Source organism: Nannobrachium achirus, assembly GCF_963921795.1.
Source record: "Nannobrachium achirus genome assembly, chromosome: 21".
Lineage (NCBI taxonomy): Eukaryota > Metazoa > Chordata > Actinopteri > Myctophiformes > Myctophidae > Nannobrachium > Nannobrachium achirus.
Genome location: NC_137828.1, coordinates 49489530 through 49511113, shown reverse-complemented (window position 1 = coordinate 49511113; position 21584 = coordinate 49489530). Strand labels below are relative to the sequence as shown.

Sequence of the window (21584 nt, the reverse complement as noted above, 5' to 3'; positions counted from 1 at the left end):
GCCCCTGGCGAGCGGCAGGGCAGTTCCTCCTGATGTGGCCGGGCTGGCCACACCCCCAGCAGACCTGCGGACCTGGACGTGGTCCGCTTGGCCTCTGTAGAGTCACCGCCCGCAGCAGCTCAGTCATCTCCGTCGCCCACGCTGGCGCCTCCTCCCTGGCAGGGCACCCCGACGCTGACCTCACCGCATGGGGGCTCACCTCCTGTCCACCGCTGGCGGCCGCGCTCTGCAGACTCTCCCTCTCGATGGCTGCCTCCAACGCCTCCTGCAGTGACTTCGGGTGCTGAAGTTGCACCTGCATGCGCAGGTCAGGTGGAGAGATGGCCCCAACAAACAGGTCGGTAGCCAACTCGCTCCGCGCGCCGGCGGATAGGTGGCCGTAAGCCCGCCGCACCTGGCTCTCAATGTCATTTGCCAGCCCCCGGAGTGACTCACCAGGCTTCCTGCATTTCCCTCTCAGTTCATTTTTCACCAGTGCTGGCTGGGACCATGTTCCAAAGCGCCTCTTCAGCGCCCCCACCAGGGCGTCGTAGCACCGCCGCTGATCAGCATCCAAAAGCAGGAGGCAAGACAGGGCATCTCCCTCCAAACACAGAGCCAACTGAAGAGCTTTGTCACTCATTGTCCATCTTCTAGCATCTGCTAACAGTTCGAATTGAGCATGGAAAGCCTCCCAATCAGAGTTACCAGTGTACTTGGGTGTCTTCACAGAGCCAGCCGACGGCGGTGCATGGGCGTCGTCATGGTAACCGCCCGACGCTGTAAAAATGGCGGGACCCGGCGGCCGCACATCGCCGTTCCCGCGGAGCGGCGACCCGCGAAAACGAGAGGGGAAGCCAGGGTAGTTGGCCACCCGCCCTGGAGTCAACTCGAGCCGCGGCACGTTCACTTCTTCCGACATACCGTATCGCGCACTGTCCCGCTGTTCTTCTTTTATCTTCTTCTCATCCATACTGCTCGCCTAGCTAGCTAACACACTGAAGCTAACTAGCTACCACACAACGGCACGTCTCCTCACCGACAAAGTCTTTGTTTGTTTTTCTTCTGACACCAGTGTAACAATCCCAAGAACCGGAGGCAGAGACGTGTCCCACAGTTTAGTGTCACGTTTATTAAAGGCTTCGTTCAGCATGAATAATAACATATAACCTCGCAGAGTGTGGCACAGACTGTATCCCATATCACAACAACACCCTGGAATGACGCTACTTCCCCCCAAGTTCCGGGAAAAGCCACAACAACAACACGTGACATCCGGCCACTCTTAAAGGGGCCGCTACACTGTACCACAGACAGTATGATCTATGATGAAACCTTATTTACCAGCGCTACACTGAAATGAGAGTTTACATCTAGGTACAATGTCGCCCCCTGGCGTTCATAACACGACTGATTTCTCCAAAGTCACGTGATTTCCTGGAAAAGGAGCGTGTGTGAGCAGCAGTTCAGTGAAGAGAGAGAGAGAGAGAGAGAGAGAGAGAGAAAGAAAGAAAGAAAGAAAGAGAGAGCGAGCTCTACTGCGTCTGTCTGTGTCTGTGTGGCTGCTGAGGAAACCAGGACTGACAGAGGACTAAAGGCCTCTCCATACTTCGACAGAACCGAACTTTTCGGTTGAAAAATAAACTTTTTTATTTTTTATCTTTTCCGAAAAAAAGCGTCGGATGTTCATACTTCGCTCCTGTTCGGGGGGTTCGGGGAAAAGCGTACACCACGCTGCGTGTGGTGTAGGAGGCGGCGAGACGCATTAAAAGAGAACGGGAGAGAAGAGAGAGAGAGAGAGAGAGAGAGAGACAACAACAGCAGCGACGGCGGAGATGGAAAAGTTGGAAGCGGTGGCACGTATTGTGGAGGTTATGGAGGAGGATAGGAAGACGAGGAGGCAGAGGAGGAGGAGGATTTTGCCCTGCTTTGTGCAGCTGAGGAGGAGGCGAGCACATCTAGCCGGCAGGGGTCCGAGCCACTGCAGCTGGATGAACAGCTTTGGGACAGTGTTGTGGCCACCAGCACCCGTCTTCTTGTGAACACACGTGATCCAACCAACCAATCACGTTTGCCGTTTCACCGAACTAGATTTCGGCGAGTCACAACATCTCCTTGTGCAAATTTCAGAACTATTGTTCTGAGAAAAAGCATTCCAGAACTTTCGAGGAATTACATTTTATAGTTGAAAAGGACCTTTTGACCGAAAACGGCGGTTTCGGTCAAAGTATGGACAGGCCTTGACAGAGGTAAACGAAACCTAACTTTTCTTCCTTCATTTAAGCTACAAACGACCTTGTTTTATTTACAAACAACCGATACGGCTCTGAATTATAACAGGGCGTGAACTAGATTAAAACCGAACTGTTTATTTTTGCCATTTGCATGAATTAAGTGAATTTGCTCATATTCGTGTATGTTTATTCTTAAATCATACAAAGTTCATGTTTAGCTGTAGTTTTCCCCAAAAAAGCAGCATGGATGTGAACGATTGGGATTTGGGAAGAAAAACATAGCTGTTGGTTTAACTTTTGTTGTTTTTGTAGTAGGCAAGCTATTGTTTTTTTTTAATATAAATAAATAATAGCCAATTAACTTAAAAACAAAAACGCTAAACTCCTAAAGGCTTTTAAGTGCGTGCTTCCCAAGAAGCCGAAAGGCATTTATTTGCTGCCATCATAATTATCGGTCATAATCAACATTCTTAATTTGGCTATATTGCTACTGATGTGTCTTGGTTGGACTAAGTAGGATTGTGTCATAGTATACTATTCTCTATTTTATTTGCATTATAATTTGACAAGTGTGGGAGGGTTCAGCCTGCAGTCAGAGTCAGTGTCCAAGGCGGCAAGCATCAGGGCGCCTGGTGCGCACTGTGCGTTATGACGCAGCGAGCCTGCCTCCATGGAGGGCTGGCATGGCGCTAATATTCAGAAGCCTGATGGTAAACATAACAATTACGTCATGTTATTTACATGACTGAACTTTTTAGTTTGTTTAACTCCAGTCTGAACCTCTCCCACCGGCTTCCGCTAGGGAAGGGTCTCCGGAGGAAGAGGTTCCAAATCTTATAGTAGTTATATCAGGGCGGCCAAGTGCCAACATTGGACTGTCAGAATCCAGGAGATGTGTGTGTGTGTGTGTGTGTGTGTGTGTGTTAAGTGATGACTCATCACTAAACCATCGTTTTGTGGGTCCATTTTTAGCCCAAGGAAAGTTTTTTGTGCAAAACAAATGCTTGCAATGGATTCAGAATCATGACAAACCCCTAGTTAGACCCCTCACATCCTACTTAAAGCAGATGTATTTTTCCTCCTGTAGTAGGCCTATAGTGTATAGAAAGTCAATGGGAGCCCAACTTGATTTGGCCGATGTGGCGACCCCGAAGGTCCAGGAGAAATGACAATTCCGCAGCTGCAGGAGATGGGGTCGAAATTCAGGAGACTCCTGCTGGATTCAGGAGGGTTGGCTGTACGGTAGATACAGGTCAGGGACATCTGGGCACCGTGATGTAAAATTGGCTATTTTGTCCAACATGTTTAAAGATTTTATACTTGAAAAATGGTCTTAAGTAATGTAGAGAATACATTATGTGAACATGCACGGTACATCATTATCAGACTTAATGTTATCCTTCAAACTTCTTGTTTATGCCCCGAAGTGATTGGATGTAGGCCTACAGGTTTTGTAGCATTTGGGCTGAGGGAATATAGCCATGCCTGATGCCTCTGATTTTGCACAAAGAATAGGTAAATTCGAAGTAGGGGCCACCATCTAAATGTTTCCAACCTCCATTTGGTGGGGTGTGGTTTCAGGGTAGGCCATATATTATTTCAGAACAAACATGCTGATGGGTCAGTGACTGTTGGCTGTAAATTAGGTTTTGTCCATTAACGGTCTCAGTGATGGTCAAAGATGCATTAGCTCACAAATGCATCTCACCAGTTGGGCTTCATGAGCCATGCTGGTGCTTAAAGCAATAATAATCTCTCTCTCTCTCTCTCTCTCTCTCTCTCTCTCTCTCTCTCTCTCTCTCTCTCTCTCTCTCTGCAAGAGGGAAAGAGAGAAATAGGGCCCTATTGTCGTCCATGCCTTACCCCTTATCCCTAAACTCTTTTGCCATTTTTTACTAGTTTGAAAAACATTCTTAAATGTTTCAAATAGCTGATCTACAAGCTCACAACGTGTCGACGTAGATCGGCTATTTGAAGTATTTTAAAATGTTTTTCAAACTAGTAAAAAAGGCAAAGACTCATGGAGTCTTATCCTTACGATGCTAATGATGCACGTTTTTTGTTTTGTTCACAGTTTTTACAGTCATGCCATCTAAGATCCGCTCCACACGTAAACTATGCACCTGGATCGTAGAACAGGTGAGTTTTATGGGCAGTGTTAATAAAACAAAGAACAGCAGTTGGTTCAACCAGTTCTAACATCCTGCCAATACTGAAAAGAACAGTTTTTCAGTTGCCTATATATTTGTATTTCATTTATAAAATACAAAAAAATGTATTTCAAAGGGGTTAAGAGTAGGCTATAATAGGTGTCTAATAGGTGTCTATATCTATCTTTATTTTATATTGGTGTTGATAGTTGATAGTGATGTTTATTGACTCCAGGTCAACAGTGGGAGGTATCCAGGCGTTATCTGGGACGATGAGGCCAGAACCATGTTCCGTATCCCATGGAAACACGCTGGCAAGCAGGACTTCCGCAGCAACGAGGACGCAGCCTTCTTCAAGGTAGAAAGAAAGAATGAAAAGTAATTCTCGGTAACACTACTTAAAGGTCTAGAATGCATTATAATGTCATTTATAATGCGTTACAATGCAGTTATAAGGCTTCTGATGAGACACTTAAGCGATGAGAAGAATCATCTTGTCAGGTCAAAGTAGTTTAGCTTAACCACTTTCAACCTCAGGAACAGCTTGCATACCTGAGAACAACATATTGGATCAGACCATATTATCCTCTAATCCAGGGGTTCTCAACCCTTTTGATCACATGACCCAATATAATTGGCGAACATTTTTGGCAAGTTTTCAATTGTGTTAAATGTATGAAAAAAGCAGATCTACAAGCTCACAATGCGTCAAATCGCGAAGCATTGCAAGCTTGTAGACGTGTCTATTTTCAGCTGGCCAAAATGTATATACCGTTGAAGTGGTTAATGTTCTACAAAGTCTACAAAGTAACTACCAGTAGTTACTAAAGTTTTCAAATAATTGTAGTGGAGTAAAAGTGCAATAGGCCTGTAGTGGAGTAAATATACATAGTTACTTTCCACCACTGCCTCTAATGTACTGTGTCAGTGTCTAGATGATAGACATGAGTCATACTGTACATTTGTTTTTGGGTCAGTTTTTTTTACTTTATTTTTAGATAGTAGAGTCAGGAAACGGAGGTTAAGAGAGGAAACAAATGGTCTCCATCTGGAATCAAACCAAGGACGTTGTTATCATGCTGTCACATTATACCATCCGGTCATTTGGAAACTTGTGAGCATGAATTAGGAATAGAAACCATTTGAAGGACAGCTCACCTACAGTACCGTATTTTCTGGACTATAAGGCGCACCGGACTATAAGGCGCACTGTCAATGAATGGTCTATTTTCGAAATGTTTTCATATATAAGGCGCACCGGACTATAAGGCGCACATAATAGACGCTACCATTGCGTTATGCATCCAACAGATGGAGCTGTGCTTAAGGGAATGTCAATGTCAATGAATGATCCATATATAAGGCGCACTGGACTATAAGGCGCACTGTAGTTTTTTGAGAAAATTAAAGGCTTTTAAGTGCGCCTTATAGTCCGGAAAATACGGTATATACAAAAACATACCGTATGTGAATATATTATCCATGATCGTGTTTTCCCCCTCTTATCTAACTTAAAATAAGTTACAATGGGTCTGTATAGGAGTGGGGCGTGTCTGATAAAATTAATATCAAATATCTAAATATTGAATCAATCAACTTAAAAACTGTCTGGGGTGCTCCCAAAAGCCAAGTAGAAGATAAAATGATCCCCCAAAAGATATATCCATTTAAGTTATTCAACTGAACTATTCTTTTCCTTTTCTCAACATCATCTCTATAGTATTATGCTTGCTATGGGTGAGCTCCACCATTTCAGCCTCTACCTCCACCTCAGAGGAAAGCCTGATATTCGTTTTAAAAATCAAACCTCGGTTCGAAGTGGAGCGGTGAATTTGAGCAGCTGTACCCTATGTGAGTGAGTGAGTGAGTGTAAACTGTGCCTGTGAGTGAGTGGTGAGTGTGCCTGGCCTGCACAAAACAGCGCCCCTCCTTTAACTAGTGTTTTGTGTGTGGCCACTCAAGGTATTGCCAGGCTACGGACACGGCCAGCCACCCAGCCAGCCAGCCACCCACCCACATACCCACGGACATACCTGTTCATTGGGAGCGCTTTCACCGCTCCAAAAAGGCTGTGTGATCCCGCCTACTGTATTTGCTGGACTATAAACCACACCTGAATATAAGCCACACCAGCTAAATTTAGAACGAAAAACAAATGTGTACATATACAGGCCGCACTTGACTATACTGTAAGCCGCAGGTGTCCTTCCTGCTAGAGCGCCTCTGGTGGCCGTTAGCTGTAAAAATCTATAGATTAGCCGCATCGTTGTATAGGCCGCAGGGTTCAAAACAGGGGAAAAAGTTGCGGTTTATAATCCGGCAATTACGGTAGTTTAAACCATTTTTAAACATTTCGAAGTTCTGTTTCCGATTTGATAGTTCCGGGTAAAGTGTAGTCCGTCTGATGACTACAACATGATGTAGGTTGTTCTTGTTTCCCGAAATGCTTCTGATCGCAGGCTACTCAGAGGTGAGCTGTGGATGGTTAGAAAATGTGTCTACTGATGACATCATCAGTGGTAATTTCAAAGAAAATGTCAACATGCTAACTTTAAAGGAGGAGAATGGCTATAGTTGAAGTTAGCGAGTAGACAGAAATGGTGCCATAATATGATGCGATGCGAGAGTGTGGTCTAACAACCGACACCACCTAGGGACTCCTGGTTTCCTCCACACTATCCTATCTTAACATCAGGGTTTTGAGTTCTATATTGTTGTTGTTAGCTAAGCTGTCATGCCGCAGTGCATCTACATGCATCTACCTCTTGCCTTTCCTGGCTTTGCCTTGGGTTGGTTCCCATAGATTCAGTTTGCTTGCCTTTAGTTCTGGGTACCCGATGCAGTGCCCTGAAAGCATAATGAGTGTTATAGACCTGCAGCAAGCCCTCAAAAAAGGCCTTAGTTTTTGAGATACCCCTACCCGAGGTATAACCAAACACAACCATGTTTTTTCTTATCTTTAGGGTCTCCCATTAATGAAATGGATTGTTGTGAAATGTTACTTTTGGCGGAAATGTGTTTTTTTTTTGGCTATTCTTTAGACCTACCCCAATCTCTGAAAAAGGCAAATCCGCCTAGGTCAAAGGTGACAAAAATGCCTATAACTTGAGAATGCTCACTCTTATCTTCATAAAATCTGCTGAGATGTGAACCAGGTGTCTACCCTACATCAACAAAGAGTCAGAATGCAATTTACCTAAAGAAATACTGAAATATTATCCTTTAAACACACCTTTAGTTTAGGCGGAAATTGTACTTTTGTGGTGAGAACTACTTTACTGTCTCTCATTTACAAGAAAACAATAACCAGTGGTTGTGTGGAGATAGCTTGTACAGTTTTATTGCAAATCAGATCAGATTTCTTTAGACACACCCCCTCCACTGAAAAAGACAAATTAGGGAGTTAGGTGACATACTGCAAGTCATTTTTGGGAGGTCCAGTTGGCTGCACTGTACCACAGAACTAAACTATCACAATGTGAATAAACCAATAATATATTTTATCTAAAATTACTACATTGATCAAAACACAGCAATGCCCTTTTCCCCCTACTACTCCCATTCATAAAGTAATTGTTGTGGAAATGTATTTTAAGGCGAAAGGATAAAATTGTGCACTAAATTCAGAAAAGTAGAAAGTGGTCTTTCTGGAGCGTACCAGGGCAAAATAATGCTAGCTGGCTTTTCAAGACACTGTCTGAGTACACAAGTGATAATTTCACCTGTGTATTTTAAGCCTCTCTCTCTATATATAGGCGAAGATTTCCATGGATAAATAACACTTGACTTTTGGCTATATACCAAATTATAAGGTTTTCAAGTCAAGTCCTTATCATATGACAAGTGTTTTTGGGAGGTATGGAATCCATATAGAAAGACAATATGGATACATGGCAAATGGTGCATTTGTATAGCGCCTTTATCCAAGGTGCTTTACAAAGATTGTGCATTACATTCACCCATTCACACACACATTCATAGACCGATGGCGGAGGAAACCATGCAAGGCACCGGGAGCAACTAGGGATTTTGAGTCTTGCTCAAGGACTCTTCGAAACGAACTCTGGGACAGGGTCTTACTTAATCCCATTCAATAACCTTGCTCTTTGCATGTTCTCTCTTGGTCAAAACTAATGTGGGCATGATTGGATCTGAAACACTCTGTGTGTCAGAGTGAAGCAGAAGTCAGTAATCCCAAAGAACAGAATAGAATCTATGGGGGTCAGACTTGGCTGTGTATACTGATGACTACTGGCACAAAGGACTGACCAAATCATGTAGTGCTGACCCTGGGATGATCAATCTGTGCTCCTCATCCCCACAGGCACATCATAGAACAGATGAGAGGAGTTCATCAGGACAGCTAGCTCCTCCCCTCTGTGACCATCTCCAGACTGTCCTGTTTAACTCAAGCTTTGGAACTTCCTCACCGGCTGATTCATTTTTTTTGCATTGCTTGTGTTAATACGTTTCCTTCCACCACCACCAACTCCTCCCCTTGGATAGGTGTCTGTGTGTGCGTGTGTGCGCCTGCGTGCACACACGCACGCTCGCTCGCTCGCTCACTCACTACCCTATGTAGCTCTGTAATCCGCCACATTGTCTTCCATGAAGTTGTGAGGGTGGACAGGAAGGGTGACAATATGGCTCCTTGGGGAGCACCAGTGTTGGTGACATAGTCTGCAACCAAGCCTAGATCCACTTGTACTGACAGCTTCAAGGCCAACTGCTGTGGATGTCTGGTATTGAAGATGCTTATGAAGTCAAAGAACAAGTCTCACATTGCTACCAGGAGCAGAATCTCAAAGATCTTCTTGACATGTAATGTCAAAACAATTAACTGGCATGTAGTCACTGAATGCACTGGCCATTTATAGTTACGTATGGTTGATTTTGTGTACGTTTTGGGTACAGTAATTCCGTCGACATGCATAGTTCTTCCTCTACTTTATGTCCGTGCCGACCAGCTCTCCGTTGGGCTGCGCGCCACATAGACAGACCTATTAAGCTTCGCAGCACAGAACAGAATAGCTAACAAAAGCGAAGCAGCCAAAATATGTAGAACCACAGAATGTCTTGACCCGACGACGTGATGTTATAAGTGGTAACAGTCTCGACTGCAGGTTCTGCTGTCTGTCGGCAAAGTTGTTTTGCGGATTCGCGGTAAATGTAAAACTCCGTGAGGGTACAGATTTAATCACATATGGATCAGGACCCGGAGTAAATATAACAAAACACACCCGCTCATATAATTCCCAAGTATTTGATGAGCCGCTGAGCTAATTAATCAGCTCTTCTTGTGTTCCTCGTCTTGTTGGCAGCTGTTGGAGGAGGATAGGCGGTGTGTGTGTGTGACTGCGCGCGTGCGTGTGTGTGTCAAGCCGTCCTGTTGCGACCTTTTTTACCGTTTCTTGATACAATATATTTCTCATTGGGACACATAGTTTGAGAACCGCTGTCATAGAGCAGAGGAAAAGTAATTTTCATCACTACTGCGCCTATGTTTGACAACGGTGGCCGTGAGTACTTCTTGCTACGGATACATCTGCAGTCCGGTCAGTCCGTCCAGTTGGGTGCTGTCCGTTAGGGTCCGTATACGGAGATAAATCATCCAGAGTGTTACGTACTGGGAGTCAAACCGGACCAAACGGAGTAAAGTTCTCTCACCCTCCGTTGCTTGTGTATTCCAGCGGTCCTTATGTACTACTATGCATGGTACTGTACACCAGGATATTTTACTTTAATCAACCTCAGGAAGAAGTTGAATATATGCTGGAATGCAGCTGCCAACTGCCCAGTGCACACAGGGGTTGTTGTTGTCTGGACCCCTGGCCTTGTTAATGCTGATCCTGTTAAGGGGTGGCCATATCTGAATGGGTATAGGAATCTGGGGATCTTAAGGTTGCTGGTTCACCAATCACTAATCTGCATTAAAGTGTAATTGGGAGAACCAGTCTCGCAAATCTGTCTGCAGTGATATTAATACAAGTATAGGAGAAATGCTGTGGCTCTACACAAGAGGGAGGGTGGGTTGGAAATTAGGGTGACAAACTGCAGTCTCCTGGGATAGGGTTAGGTGAAGAGAGATGCGCATGGGAGAACTGGTGCTGGAGGGTAGGTCTGGGAAAGTAACATTGTAGAATTCCTTGGCTGCCGCCAGAGCCGTTTTTAAAACTTCAATACGGACAGTATTGAAGTTAGTGTATTATTATTACTAGCCCTTACCCGTTCAAAGATATGAGCTCCAAAATGATGTGCAGTGTGTGGGTTATGGGATGTGCACTGTGCACACAGTATATGAGGGATGGAAAGTAACTTTAACTGGTGCTTGCATGATGTAGGAGCATCAATGTAAGAAACCCGTTTCGTTTAATGGCTACAGAGATACTGTCCCCCCCCCCCCAGCCCGCCCGCCCACCTGCCTGCACACACACACACACACACACACACACACACACACACACACACACACACACACACACACACACACACACACACACACAGAGCTGGTTAAACATTTTGCCTCATGCTAGATGCAGAATAGATGTGCCTCATGCTAGATGCAGAATAGATAATAGATATAAAAATGCTAATATACAGCATATGATTTGTGAAAGTGACAAACGGGCTTCACAGTTATGTCAGGTGTGTTCATATGCTAATGATTGATTTCAGATCAATTGCTCCAGCCACTGAGGAGAAACGCTGTTTCAGACAGACAGACAGACAGACAGACAGACAGACACTCACTCACTCACTCACTCACTCACTCACTCACTCAGACATTCGCAAAATTATAGTATAGATATTGTTGTTGTTGTTATTATTTCATCATATCAAGACAAGCTCAAACTTGGATTTAGGTAGGAGATACTGATTTAAATGATTTTTTAACGTACATGAAAATATAATCCATCTTGTTTTAGTCATTTTAGAATAGATAAACTACATTATTGGTTTATTCATATTCTGATAGTTTGGTGATGTGGTACAGTACAGCCACATTGACTTTCCCTCCCCAAAATGACACCATCATTAACTTACCGTATGTCATCTCCCCATTCAGAATTACCTAATTTGTCTTTTTCAGGGGAGGGGGTGTGTCTAAAGAAATCTGATTTGCAATAAAACTGTGCAAGTTGTCTCCACACAAACACTGGTTATTGTTTAGTAGCAACTTAGGCAATGCAGGAACATCTTATTTGACATAAATGTGTATTTCTTGTAAATGAGAGAAAGTAAAGTAGTTCTCACCACAAAAGTACAATTTCCGCCTAAACTAAAGGTGTGTTTAAAGGATAAAATTTCACTATTTCTTTAGGTAAATTGCATTCTGACCCTTTGTTGATGTAGGGTAGACACCTGGTTCACATCTCAGCTGATTTTATGAGGATAAGAGTGAGCATTCTCAAGTTATAGGCATTTTTGTCAGCTTTGACCTAGGCGGATTTACCTTTTTCAGAGATTGGGGTAGGTCTAAAGAATAGCCAAAAAAACGAATTTCCCCCAAAAATAAAATGTCACAACAATCCATTTCATTAATGGGAGACCCTAAAGATAAGAAAAAACATGGTTGTGTTTGGTTATACCTCGGGTAGGGGTATCTCAAAATCCGACGGCCTCTGCTGCTAGACTATTAGTGAGGACCGAGGTTGAAAATGGGTGAACTGTTCCAGTAACTCAATTGCACCACAATATGTTGGTTGTTAATTGACAGCTATACTGTGTCGTGTCTCAGCAATGTAGTGTTGTGCATGCAACATCTCCCTCTTCTTAATGAGGGCAAAGCAAAGAACACGTTGTACTGCAGTGTAATAGCAGCCATTATCAGGTTTACAGAGAGACAGACAAAGAGAGAGAGAGAGAGACACACGTACAGTTTACTGCACAAGTAACCCCCCCCCCCCCCCCCCTTCCTCCTCCAGGCATGGGCAGAATACAAGGGCAATCCCAAGAAAGGTTCTGCTTCTGACAGTGCAGCCAACTGGAAGACGCGGATGCGCTGTGCCCTCAACAAGAGCAGTGAGTTCAGTGAGGTCTCTAGCCGGGCACAGCTGGACATCTCTGAGCCTTACAAGGTGTACCGCCTGGTTCCCCTCAGTGAACAAGGTGAGATCAAGACCACCAGGTCTCCTTTTCTTTCGTAGTGCTTGGTAAGCCTATGTAGAGAGCAATAAGCTTGAAAAATAAATTCAAGAGTAGATATGCAGTAGTATCTTTATTAATAGAGCACTTGTGAAAACAGAGTTGCAAAATGCTTTTCATGAAACTTGCACTGCACCTGACAAGGGTGCAGTGTGAAATTATGAAAAGGCCCTTTGACCAAAGCAATCAATGACGAGATTAACAATAAAAGACAGTGAGAGAGAGGCACAAACACTCTGCAAACAGCAGCCTGATGAAAGAGTGGGCATAACATGTGTTTGTCTGTTTGCACACACCATTGCATTTGCCAGGAAACCATGGCCAAAAAATAAATACACCCTTGGGCGTCACCCTCGTTTATAAGTCCATTGACACACACCTTAACCGCCACACAGGAGACCTCAACAATTAAAATGATTTGATTAGCATTGCAAAATGTAAAAAGAAAAAAGTTTTACGTAAAAACGTGTCTATGGACTTGTCTAACTTGTTTGATGTGACTGAACACACATGAACACAATGAAACAGCTATGGCCTGCAGGGAAAACATTTCATTATCTGACCAAAGTTCATCACATTCACATCAGCTGGTTTGTGAACCTTTTGCACAGATGATCTAATCTGCTGCTAGCTTTTATTATCCTGCAACTAAAAACGTCACACCGATTACTGTAGGTATTTGAATTGCTTGTTTTTTTTGTTGTTCTTTTCAACAATATTGAAAAAAGCCTACAAGCTGACAATGTGTCACATTGCAACGCGTTGTGACACACTGTGAGGTTGTAGATCGGCTATTTTGCTATTCGAATTACAACAAAGTATACAGGCCTGAATTGGTTCACTAAAGTTAGTAACAGCAGGTAAGGTATTTGCCAGTCTAACCAGGAGGGCACCATGCCAGCCTAAAGTATGAACAATGTGACGGTTAGGACATCTCAGCATTAAAGTGTTTAAAGGAGATTATAGATACCGCATGCCACATCAACCCACTCACTGCTCTCAGACAGTGAAGAAATATGCCAAGCTTCATGGGACGCTTAATGACATTTACCTATAAATAGCACCGCTCACTTTACACTAGGTGAGAAGTCTACAGAAAGTGTTAAAATTATGTTTTTAAGTGGCCCACCTGTTCATTAAGTATACCGGTACCTGGTTTACACCTTTGCACCAACAAAAGTCTGGGTTTCCGAGGCTACCAACAACCTGAAGTTAGCCACGGCCACATCTGTTGTCGTATGATAATAAGATGATTTTATGGTGTCACTAAAGCGGTGTGTTTCGATTGGGCCTTTTGACTCAGTAAGAAACCAAAAATAAACAGTGAAGACATATTTGCATATTATTATAACCACCCCCGGGGGCTATTAGAGTAATGATAACTCCATAGACACATACAAAACTATGGCACCACCTCTTTAACAAGCTGGTTGTGTTGGTTGTGTTGGGTCAGGAGTGGAGGTGTGTCAGAAGAAGAGTGTGAAGGGAACCAGACAGAAGAGGAAGCTCAGCGAGTCAGGTCAGGAAGCTCCTGAGTCCTTTGTCCAGATCAAACACGTGAAGGAGGAAGAGGTCACCCCTCAGCTGGTGAGTCATCCCTACCGTGTGTGTGTGCGTGTGTGTGTGTGTGTGTGTGTGTGTGTGTGTGCGTGTGTGTGTGTGTGTGTGCGTGTGTGCACGCGTGGCTGCGTTTGATTCATGTGACACCATGGAAAACTACATGCACGCGCGCACATACACAGATTGGTATAGACGGACATTTTTCCAACCGGAGCTGAGCAGAGGCCACGCCCAACGCGGAAGTGCTTCTCTACCCGTTTTGGACAAGTATAGTAAGTGACAAAACCATGACTGAGGTGCGCCATCGGCCCGGCGCTCAGCCATGACGCTCGGCCTGGCGACTTGCTCGCTTTAGCTCACTCGGCAGGGCCTTACGTGGCTCAAGGTCGCTTGAGCCGACTCAGCGCCGTTCGAGTTGCGTACCGTTAGGGACAGAATAGTAAATAATGTTTAGGCGAGAGCGTTTGTCTACTGACCAATAACAGCGCGTCCTTGCACAAGCTCCTTACCCGTTCAAAGATATGAGCTCCAAAATGATGTGCAGTGTGTGGGTTATGGGATGTGCACTGTGCATACAGTATATGAGGGATGGAAAGTAACTTTAACTGGTGCTTGCATGATAATATGTAGGAGCATCAATGTAAGAAATACCGGTTTCGTTTAATGGCTACCCCCCCCCCCCCCCCCCAGCCCGCCCGCCCACCCGCCCACCCGCCTGCGCACAACCCCGCCTGCCTGCACACACTCATGCTAGATGCAGAATAGATGTGCCTCATGCTAGATGCAGAATAGATAGTAGATACACCATAAAAATGCTAATATACAGTATATGATTTGTGAAAGTGACAAACGGGCTTCACAGTTATGTTAGGTGTGTTCATATGCTAATGGTGATGCGATTTCAGATCAATTGCTCCAGCCACTGAGGAGAAACGCTGTTTCAGACAGACAGACAGACAGACAGACAGACAGACACTCACTCAGACATTCGCAAAATTATAGTATAGATTAGAATAATTCTACTAATTCTACATAAGCTGTAACAAATGCAGTTCGTAGAAAGCATGCTAAAGGATATGTAAAAGTATGCATACAGTAGATTGGTGTTTTGGTAAAGTGTTGCTGGTTTGATTGCAGTGCATTGAGGACATCCTACTGGGAGGAGAGGTGACAGTGGAAACACAGCAACCAGACCAGCAGGTCATCACACTGAAGAGAGAAGGATGTAGGTTCAACCCTCCTCTCTCTCTCTCTCTCTCTCTCTCTTTCTCTCTCTCTACTTAGAGTAATTCTTTACTTAAGTAAAAGTATCAATAACACAATGTAGAAATACTCCATCCATTACAAGGGAAAATCTGGAATTGAGAATTTAATTGAGTAAAAGTACAAAAGTATTGGTATCAAAATATACTTAAAGTACCAATAGTAGAAAGTAGTCATTATGCAGAATGTCCCGTTTCAAGTTTTCAAATGTTAAAAAACCTTTTGAAATGAGCAGATCTACAAGCTCACGTTGCGTCACATCCCTGGGCTGAAGTGGTTAATGTATGTTTTTTTTTTAAATAATAATCAAAATCTACAAATGATCTAGTAATTAAAGTTTTCAAATAATTGTATTGGCTTACAATTAGGCTATATTATTTCCCCTATGAGGTAGTGGAGTAGAAGTAAAAATATATAAAATTGGACATAAGTACAGTACATAAGTAAATATACTTAGTTACTTTACAGTACCACTGCGCACCTTAACCACTTAACCATCGGTGCCGCCAACCAAGGTCTCTCTAAAACCCTGGCCGGTCCATCTGCACCCCGCTGATCACCCATGAATCCTGATTTTATGTTTTGGTAATGCACAGAAAATAGCGGATCTACAAGCTCACAAGGTGTCAGAGAGCGACACATTGTGAGCTGGTAGATCTGCTATTTCTGATGTGCAACGCCGGCACGCAACTGAAGGTCAGGATTGTTTATGCTTCACTTGACCTCCCAATATATAATATAAATGGTTAGACGGAATTCATTTCCCTGTGGATACCTCGCGACTTGCGTCAGTGTAACCACAATTTCCCAGAATTACACCTTTCTAGTTAAAGCATTAATATTGCTACAATTAAAATATTATTTCTGGAGGATCTGGATGTGTTTCAAAATGTGTGTGATATTAAAGCCATAATTTTTTCTGTAAATGCAGTGGTGGATGATGAGATCCTGTTCGACATGCGGCTTGAGACTGCCCCACTGTGTACAGGAGGAGGTAATAACACCATAACAACATAGCAGAGCTGTAAAACCCCACCAATTCTGATAGCTGCTGCATAGCAACATCTTAATCAACACAGCAGTAACCAGTCTTGCCAACGACATCATGGGATTCCTCAGCAGTTTGAATAATAATTATTACTCACTCAGTTTACACACATTCACACTCAAAGAACCACATTAATAAATAAGCTCTCAAGCTTTTATCCTTTTGACAGATATGTACAAATATATTTTTGTCAATAAAAACAACACTCTCATCTGTCTCCCTCTTTCTCTTCCCACCCTCTCCCCCATCTCTCTATGACCCCCGCCCTCTCACTCTCACTCTCCCTCCACCATCCCCCTCTCTCTCCCTCCCTCCCTGCCAGTAGTCCAGGACTCATACCAGGTCACAGTGAGCTACATGGGCGAAGAGGTTGTGAGGCGGGACGTCCCGGGAAGCGACGTCCGCGTCGCTTACGTCCCTTCCTCGTCCGCGCCCCCGACCCCGGCCCACCTGGTGGGCGGGTTCCCCCGCGTCGCCCTCCCCGAGCCGCGGCCCGCCCCCGAGGACTCCAGCCCCGCGCTCAGGGTTCAGCTCCAGCAGGCCCGCTCCTTGCTGCCCTTCATGGAGAAAGGAGTGGTCCTGACCACCCTGGCGCTGGGCGTCTACGCCACACGCTACTGCCGGGGCCGGGTGTTCTGGACCGGCCCGCACACCGTCACGCCGGGCCCGCACAAGATGGAGCGCAGCGAGTCCAGCGCCAAGCCCACGCTGGTCTTCTGCAAGGAGGCCTTCAGACAGCGTGAGTCTCGCCTTTTATTCAGACTGCTGCGTGTTAAGAATGATTTCAAACCACTTAAGACTATTCTATACTTTGTCGTACGAAATTGGTGGAAATGGCAGATCTTCAAGCTCACAGCGCGTTAATGCTGATTCTTTTATAAAATAATCTTCTTGTTTTTTTTTATTGTCATTAGGGCGTTATTGTAGATACATCATAAGAGTGTGAACGGTATGTTTAGTTGAATATTCAAATATTTACAGGAGGTAAAAATGTAATACATTTTAAAATTAAAATAAATAAACTGCAATCTAAACCGCCACAATACCAAACCAATTCAGAATAGTTATCTAGTTTGATACCAAATGAGGACATTATAAATATAAAATAGAAACAGGATGGAGGGGTTGAGATTGGGGTGCTAAAAGACAGAGCTTCACCTTATTCTCCTCTGTTTTTAAAATAGTTGAAATTCTTTTTGCCCATAATGACACGACCAGGTTGAAAGTGGTTAATGGTTACTGTTGGCGTTTCGTGCTTTTGCAGAGCTGGAGAATTTCCGTGTGTACGGTGGTGAGCCTCCTCAGTGTAGCATCACTCTGTGTTTCGGTGAAGAGTTGAGCAACACAGAGGACCCGTCCAGCAAACTGATAACCACTCAGGTACTACTATACACACTCACTCACACACACACGCATCACCGTTGGTTCCAGATCCAACTGTTCCTTAAATCAGATCAGTAACATCATTGCATGCAAAGATAGCTGAAAAACACATTTTTGAGTTGCTGGTGTTTTATTTGCTGTGATGCTTTGCATATGGGCATAATAATAATAATCAGTCTACAAAGTAATTAAAGTTTTCAAATAAATGTTGTGGAGTAAAAGTACAATATTTGGATCCGAGAATTGTAAATATTCAAGTAAAGTACAAATACCTCAAAATTGTATAATACTTCACGACTCATTCTCTCTCGCTAATGGAAACACACGTTCAGCGCGGGCTGGTGCAAGGTGGCATGGCACGGATCGGAGCGGCATAGAATGCTACTGTAGTGGAAAAGTGATCTAACTGTAGTTACTTTACGGGAGAGTGTTTTCTGCTGGTGATTCAGTCCGAGTGTATCAAAGGGTGCGTTCGTAAATGCGCCCCGTTTGTGGTTAGGTGTTATGGTTAGGTTTAGGCATAGTTTTACTGAGGTTAAGGTTAGGGTTAGGGCTAGGGTTAGGCATAGTTTTACTGAGGTTAGGATTAGGGTTGGGTTTAGGCACTCACTACACTGAGCACACACCCGGTGCGCATTTCCGAACGCACCCTTTGATACACTCGGACTGAAACACCAGCAGAAAACACCATCCCGTTACTTTACACCACTGGTTGCTGTTCAAACAGGTGTTGCTGAGGTCCTAATCCATGTGTGTCTCTGTGTTGTAGATCACACTGCCGTGGGCTCAGCAGCAGGTCCAGGAAGCACAAGCCTTACTTCTCTTCCAGAGCCTGGCCTCGGCCAGCCCACTAGGAGAGATCACTCTCAACCTGGTACCATGTCCCTGAGAAGTAGATCCCTCTCAACCTGGTACCATGTCCCTGGGAAGATCCCTCTCAACCTGGTACCATGCCCCTGAGAAGAGATCACTTAAAGTGATAGTTCACCCCCAAAATGATGTGTTTTTTTTCCTATCGATTACTCACCCCATGGAGAGCCTTGAATTCATGGATATTCTTTTTAGTTTTTGCCAATAATTTGAGGGGGGGGTGAAATATCCCTTTAACTGATATACTTCATCAAACGACCATGTCATATGACAAAAATTATGTTCTTACAGTGTCACTTACAGTAGGAGGCGAGCCATCTAAAAGAGGGTGTGTGTTTGCAGCTAATCTCACAACCCGCTTTGATTGATTGAATACTTAATTAACAATTCGATAACACAAAGTCACACACAAAAAAGCCCCAGGGGTATTCAAGTGTATCAGCCCCATGATGCTAGTAAGTAAGGTTTTCCCTTATGGATTCTCTTAACTGGTCCAGGGATCTAAAAGGATCACTTATCAGACACAAACATTTCTAACCGTGAGGCTGTCATTACTAAAGATTATTGTCCTCAGAGTGCACATGTTGGCAACATGAAAGTATCAATACTGCAATATAGAAATACTCTGTTACAAGTCCAGAATTCAAAATGTACTTGAGTATAAGTACAAAAGTATTGGCATCAAAATGTAAGAGGACAAAAAAAATCCCCAAGGGTACTCAATTCATCAGTAGATGAATTGTATCAGCCCCATGCTGCTAGTAAGTCAAGGGAGTAAATCCCTGAATATGTTTCACATATTGTGAAATTGTGAGAATATATTTGTCATGTGATACGGACTATGACAAAGTATAAATGAGCCTTCGGGCATTGCAGAACGCTACATCACTTCATCTCACTAATTAACTCATCCCTCTTCGGGTTGAGGATGTGCATGTGAAGCCACAAGGTATAGCTGGGTGTAGACGAATCCACGCAGTGGCGATCATAACTGTGATTTGTCTATACCTGGTGGGTACAATTACAACTTTGCATTCAATGCATAGATTTTGGTCAGTAGACCCTAAAAGAAAGCACTACCCGTAAGCCCTTGCTCTCATTGAGTCTTCCTTCATCATCGTCATGCATCAACATTATTACATTGCTGTTTTTATTGTTCTTGAAAGGCAGTATTGACATATACCTGTTATAACTAGCGCCATATTAGAGTCCGACTGATATGGGAGTCTGTTACTGTTACTTTTCAAAGGTGATCTACCACCACTGCCAGTTATGCAAATACTGCTCAGAACAAATCCGCCATAGCACAGAGCAGGTCACAAAGGGAAGTACCAATCTTTTTCTTTTCTTTTTTATACAACACAAAACTCTTATATAAAACCTGTTGAACCATGTTGAACATTCAACCTATGATAGCTTTTCAGTCTGTTTTGATAGCATAACTTTCAAATAATTGTCTGCTTTAGTACTTTATTAGGAAAATGCACAATGAGTGGTTATACCTGCAACCTTATCAACAGTACTCAAATAGATTTGTAGAGCTCAGCATCTTTTCCATACGAGTAGACCATAACATAGTCTCATTACATATAACATATTGTCGTTATCAGGTCATTGTAAATTGTAATCACTTCTTATCTGCTCACCTGTTTCTGTCTCAACATACAAGAAAGAGATCTGTTCCAAAATCTACTGTGTTCACACCTGACGGATGGCACAAATATGACTTTTTATACACTTTTAGCTAAATGCACCATAGTGTAGTGTTGTATTCTGCAATCCTTACAGTAGCAGCAGCAGTACTCTAATGGATTTTTAGAGCTCAGCATCATTCCATAGCTTTCAAATAACTCTCATATAACATAAGCTGATTATCAATTCATTGTAATCCGTTCATATCTCACTGTGGTTTCTGTGGCTCAACATAAGAGAAAGAGATGTGTTCCAAAATGATCCAATCGGAAAGTACACGTACACAACAATGACTTTCAACCTGGCATCCCTATTTTGGGGCGAAAGATTTTCAAAAATAGCAGATGTATAACAATGTGTCGCATCACGTTATTTCCGCTAAGCTTGTGTGACACCGCCGTGGGGAAAAGTTAAAATAGGGCTCTGTTAATGGCAGTAAAGCAGTTCATTCATTGATTTAAGTACAACACTTTGACAGTAACTTTTTTTTTTAATGTTTTCCCTGTGATAGTGGACCAGAAAATACAAATTTTGGAACACATCTCTGCTTCGGTTTTCATACAAATGGACACAACAAACTCCTCCATTTCTGTGGATGTCATTAATTAAGTTTTAATTCATTCATTCATAAAAAAGAAAAAGAAAATAATTATAATTGTTTTAATTCATTTAAAACCTACAGTACACACAATGGAGGAATGTGAAATGAGACGCACTGGCCGTCGTAAACATGGATCAAACTTCTCAATCGCCACGACTGATTTCAGTCATTCGGAAGCATGTCACGCATCGGAAAAAATGGCTGATCTACAAGCTCACTACACAGTCGCACAGTGTGACATGTTGTGAACTTGTAGATCAGCTATTTTCGGTGATTAGTTATTTATTAAGGGGTCCTTAATCCTTTCATGCCTTTCACAAGTCACAGATTAAGACTTGGCCTCACAAAAATGTTTCAGTCGTGCAATTTTATTTTTGGCTTTAATCCATGTGTGTAATCTTGGTGTCGTGGGTAGAGAATGGTGTGTCTGCAGAACTACCAAGCTGTAAATATTTGTATTGTTATTTATGCATATGTACTCTTTTTCCATGTCTCTGTCGAAACACAAAGGGCATTAAAAATAAATGTCATATTTCTCTAACCTATGTTACACGTGTCATGTGTATAACAGTTAGTGATAATCTCTGAATGTACATCGGAGAAGACTTTTAAATTAAATAAATCTGGGATGCATTTTTACAAAGCTATTCTAACTAATA

The 21584-nt window shown here is 43.3% G+C and overlaps 1 protein-coding gene across 4 annotated transcripts; it reads left to right on the top strand.

The window, feature by feature from the left end:
- Positions 1–1501: 1501 nt before the first annotated feature.
- On the top strand, positions 1502–21556 carry irf9 (interferon regulatory factor 9). Of its 4 annotated transcripts, none has more exons than XM_080752262.1 (10): positions 1502–2228; positions 4288–4352; positions 4599–4721; positions 12289–12472; positions 13962–14095; positions 15206–15293; positions 16266–16325; positions 16702–17118; positions 17644–17759; positions 18532–21556. In XM_080752262.1, exons 2-10 carry the CDS (start codon positions 4299–4301, stop codon positions 18649–18651), a joined length of 1296 nt encoding a protein of 431 aa, XP_080608388.1. In that variant the 5' UTR covers positions 1502–2228; positions 4288–4298; the 3' UTR covers positions 18652–21556. The 4 variants fall into 4 exon arrangements, with proteins under 4 accessions (XP_080608388.1, XP_080608389.1, XP_080608387.1 ...); XM_080752263.1 differs by having other exon boundaries at positions 16263–16325; positions 16705–17118; XM_080752261.1 differs by having other exon boundaries at positions 16263–16325.
- The last annotated feature ends 28 nt before the right edge of the window (positions 21557–21584 follow it).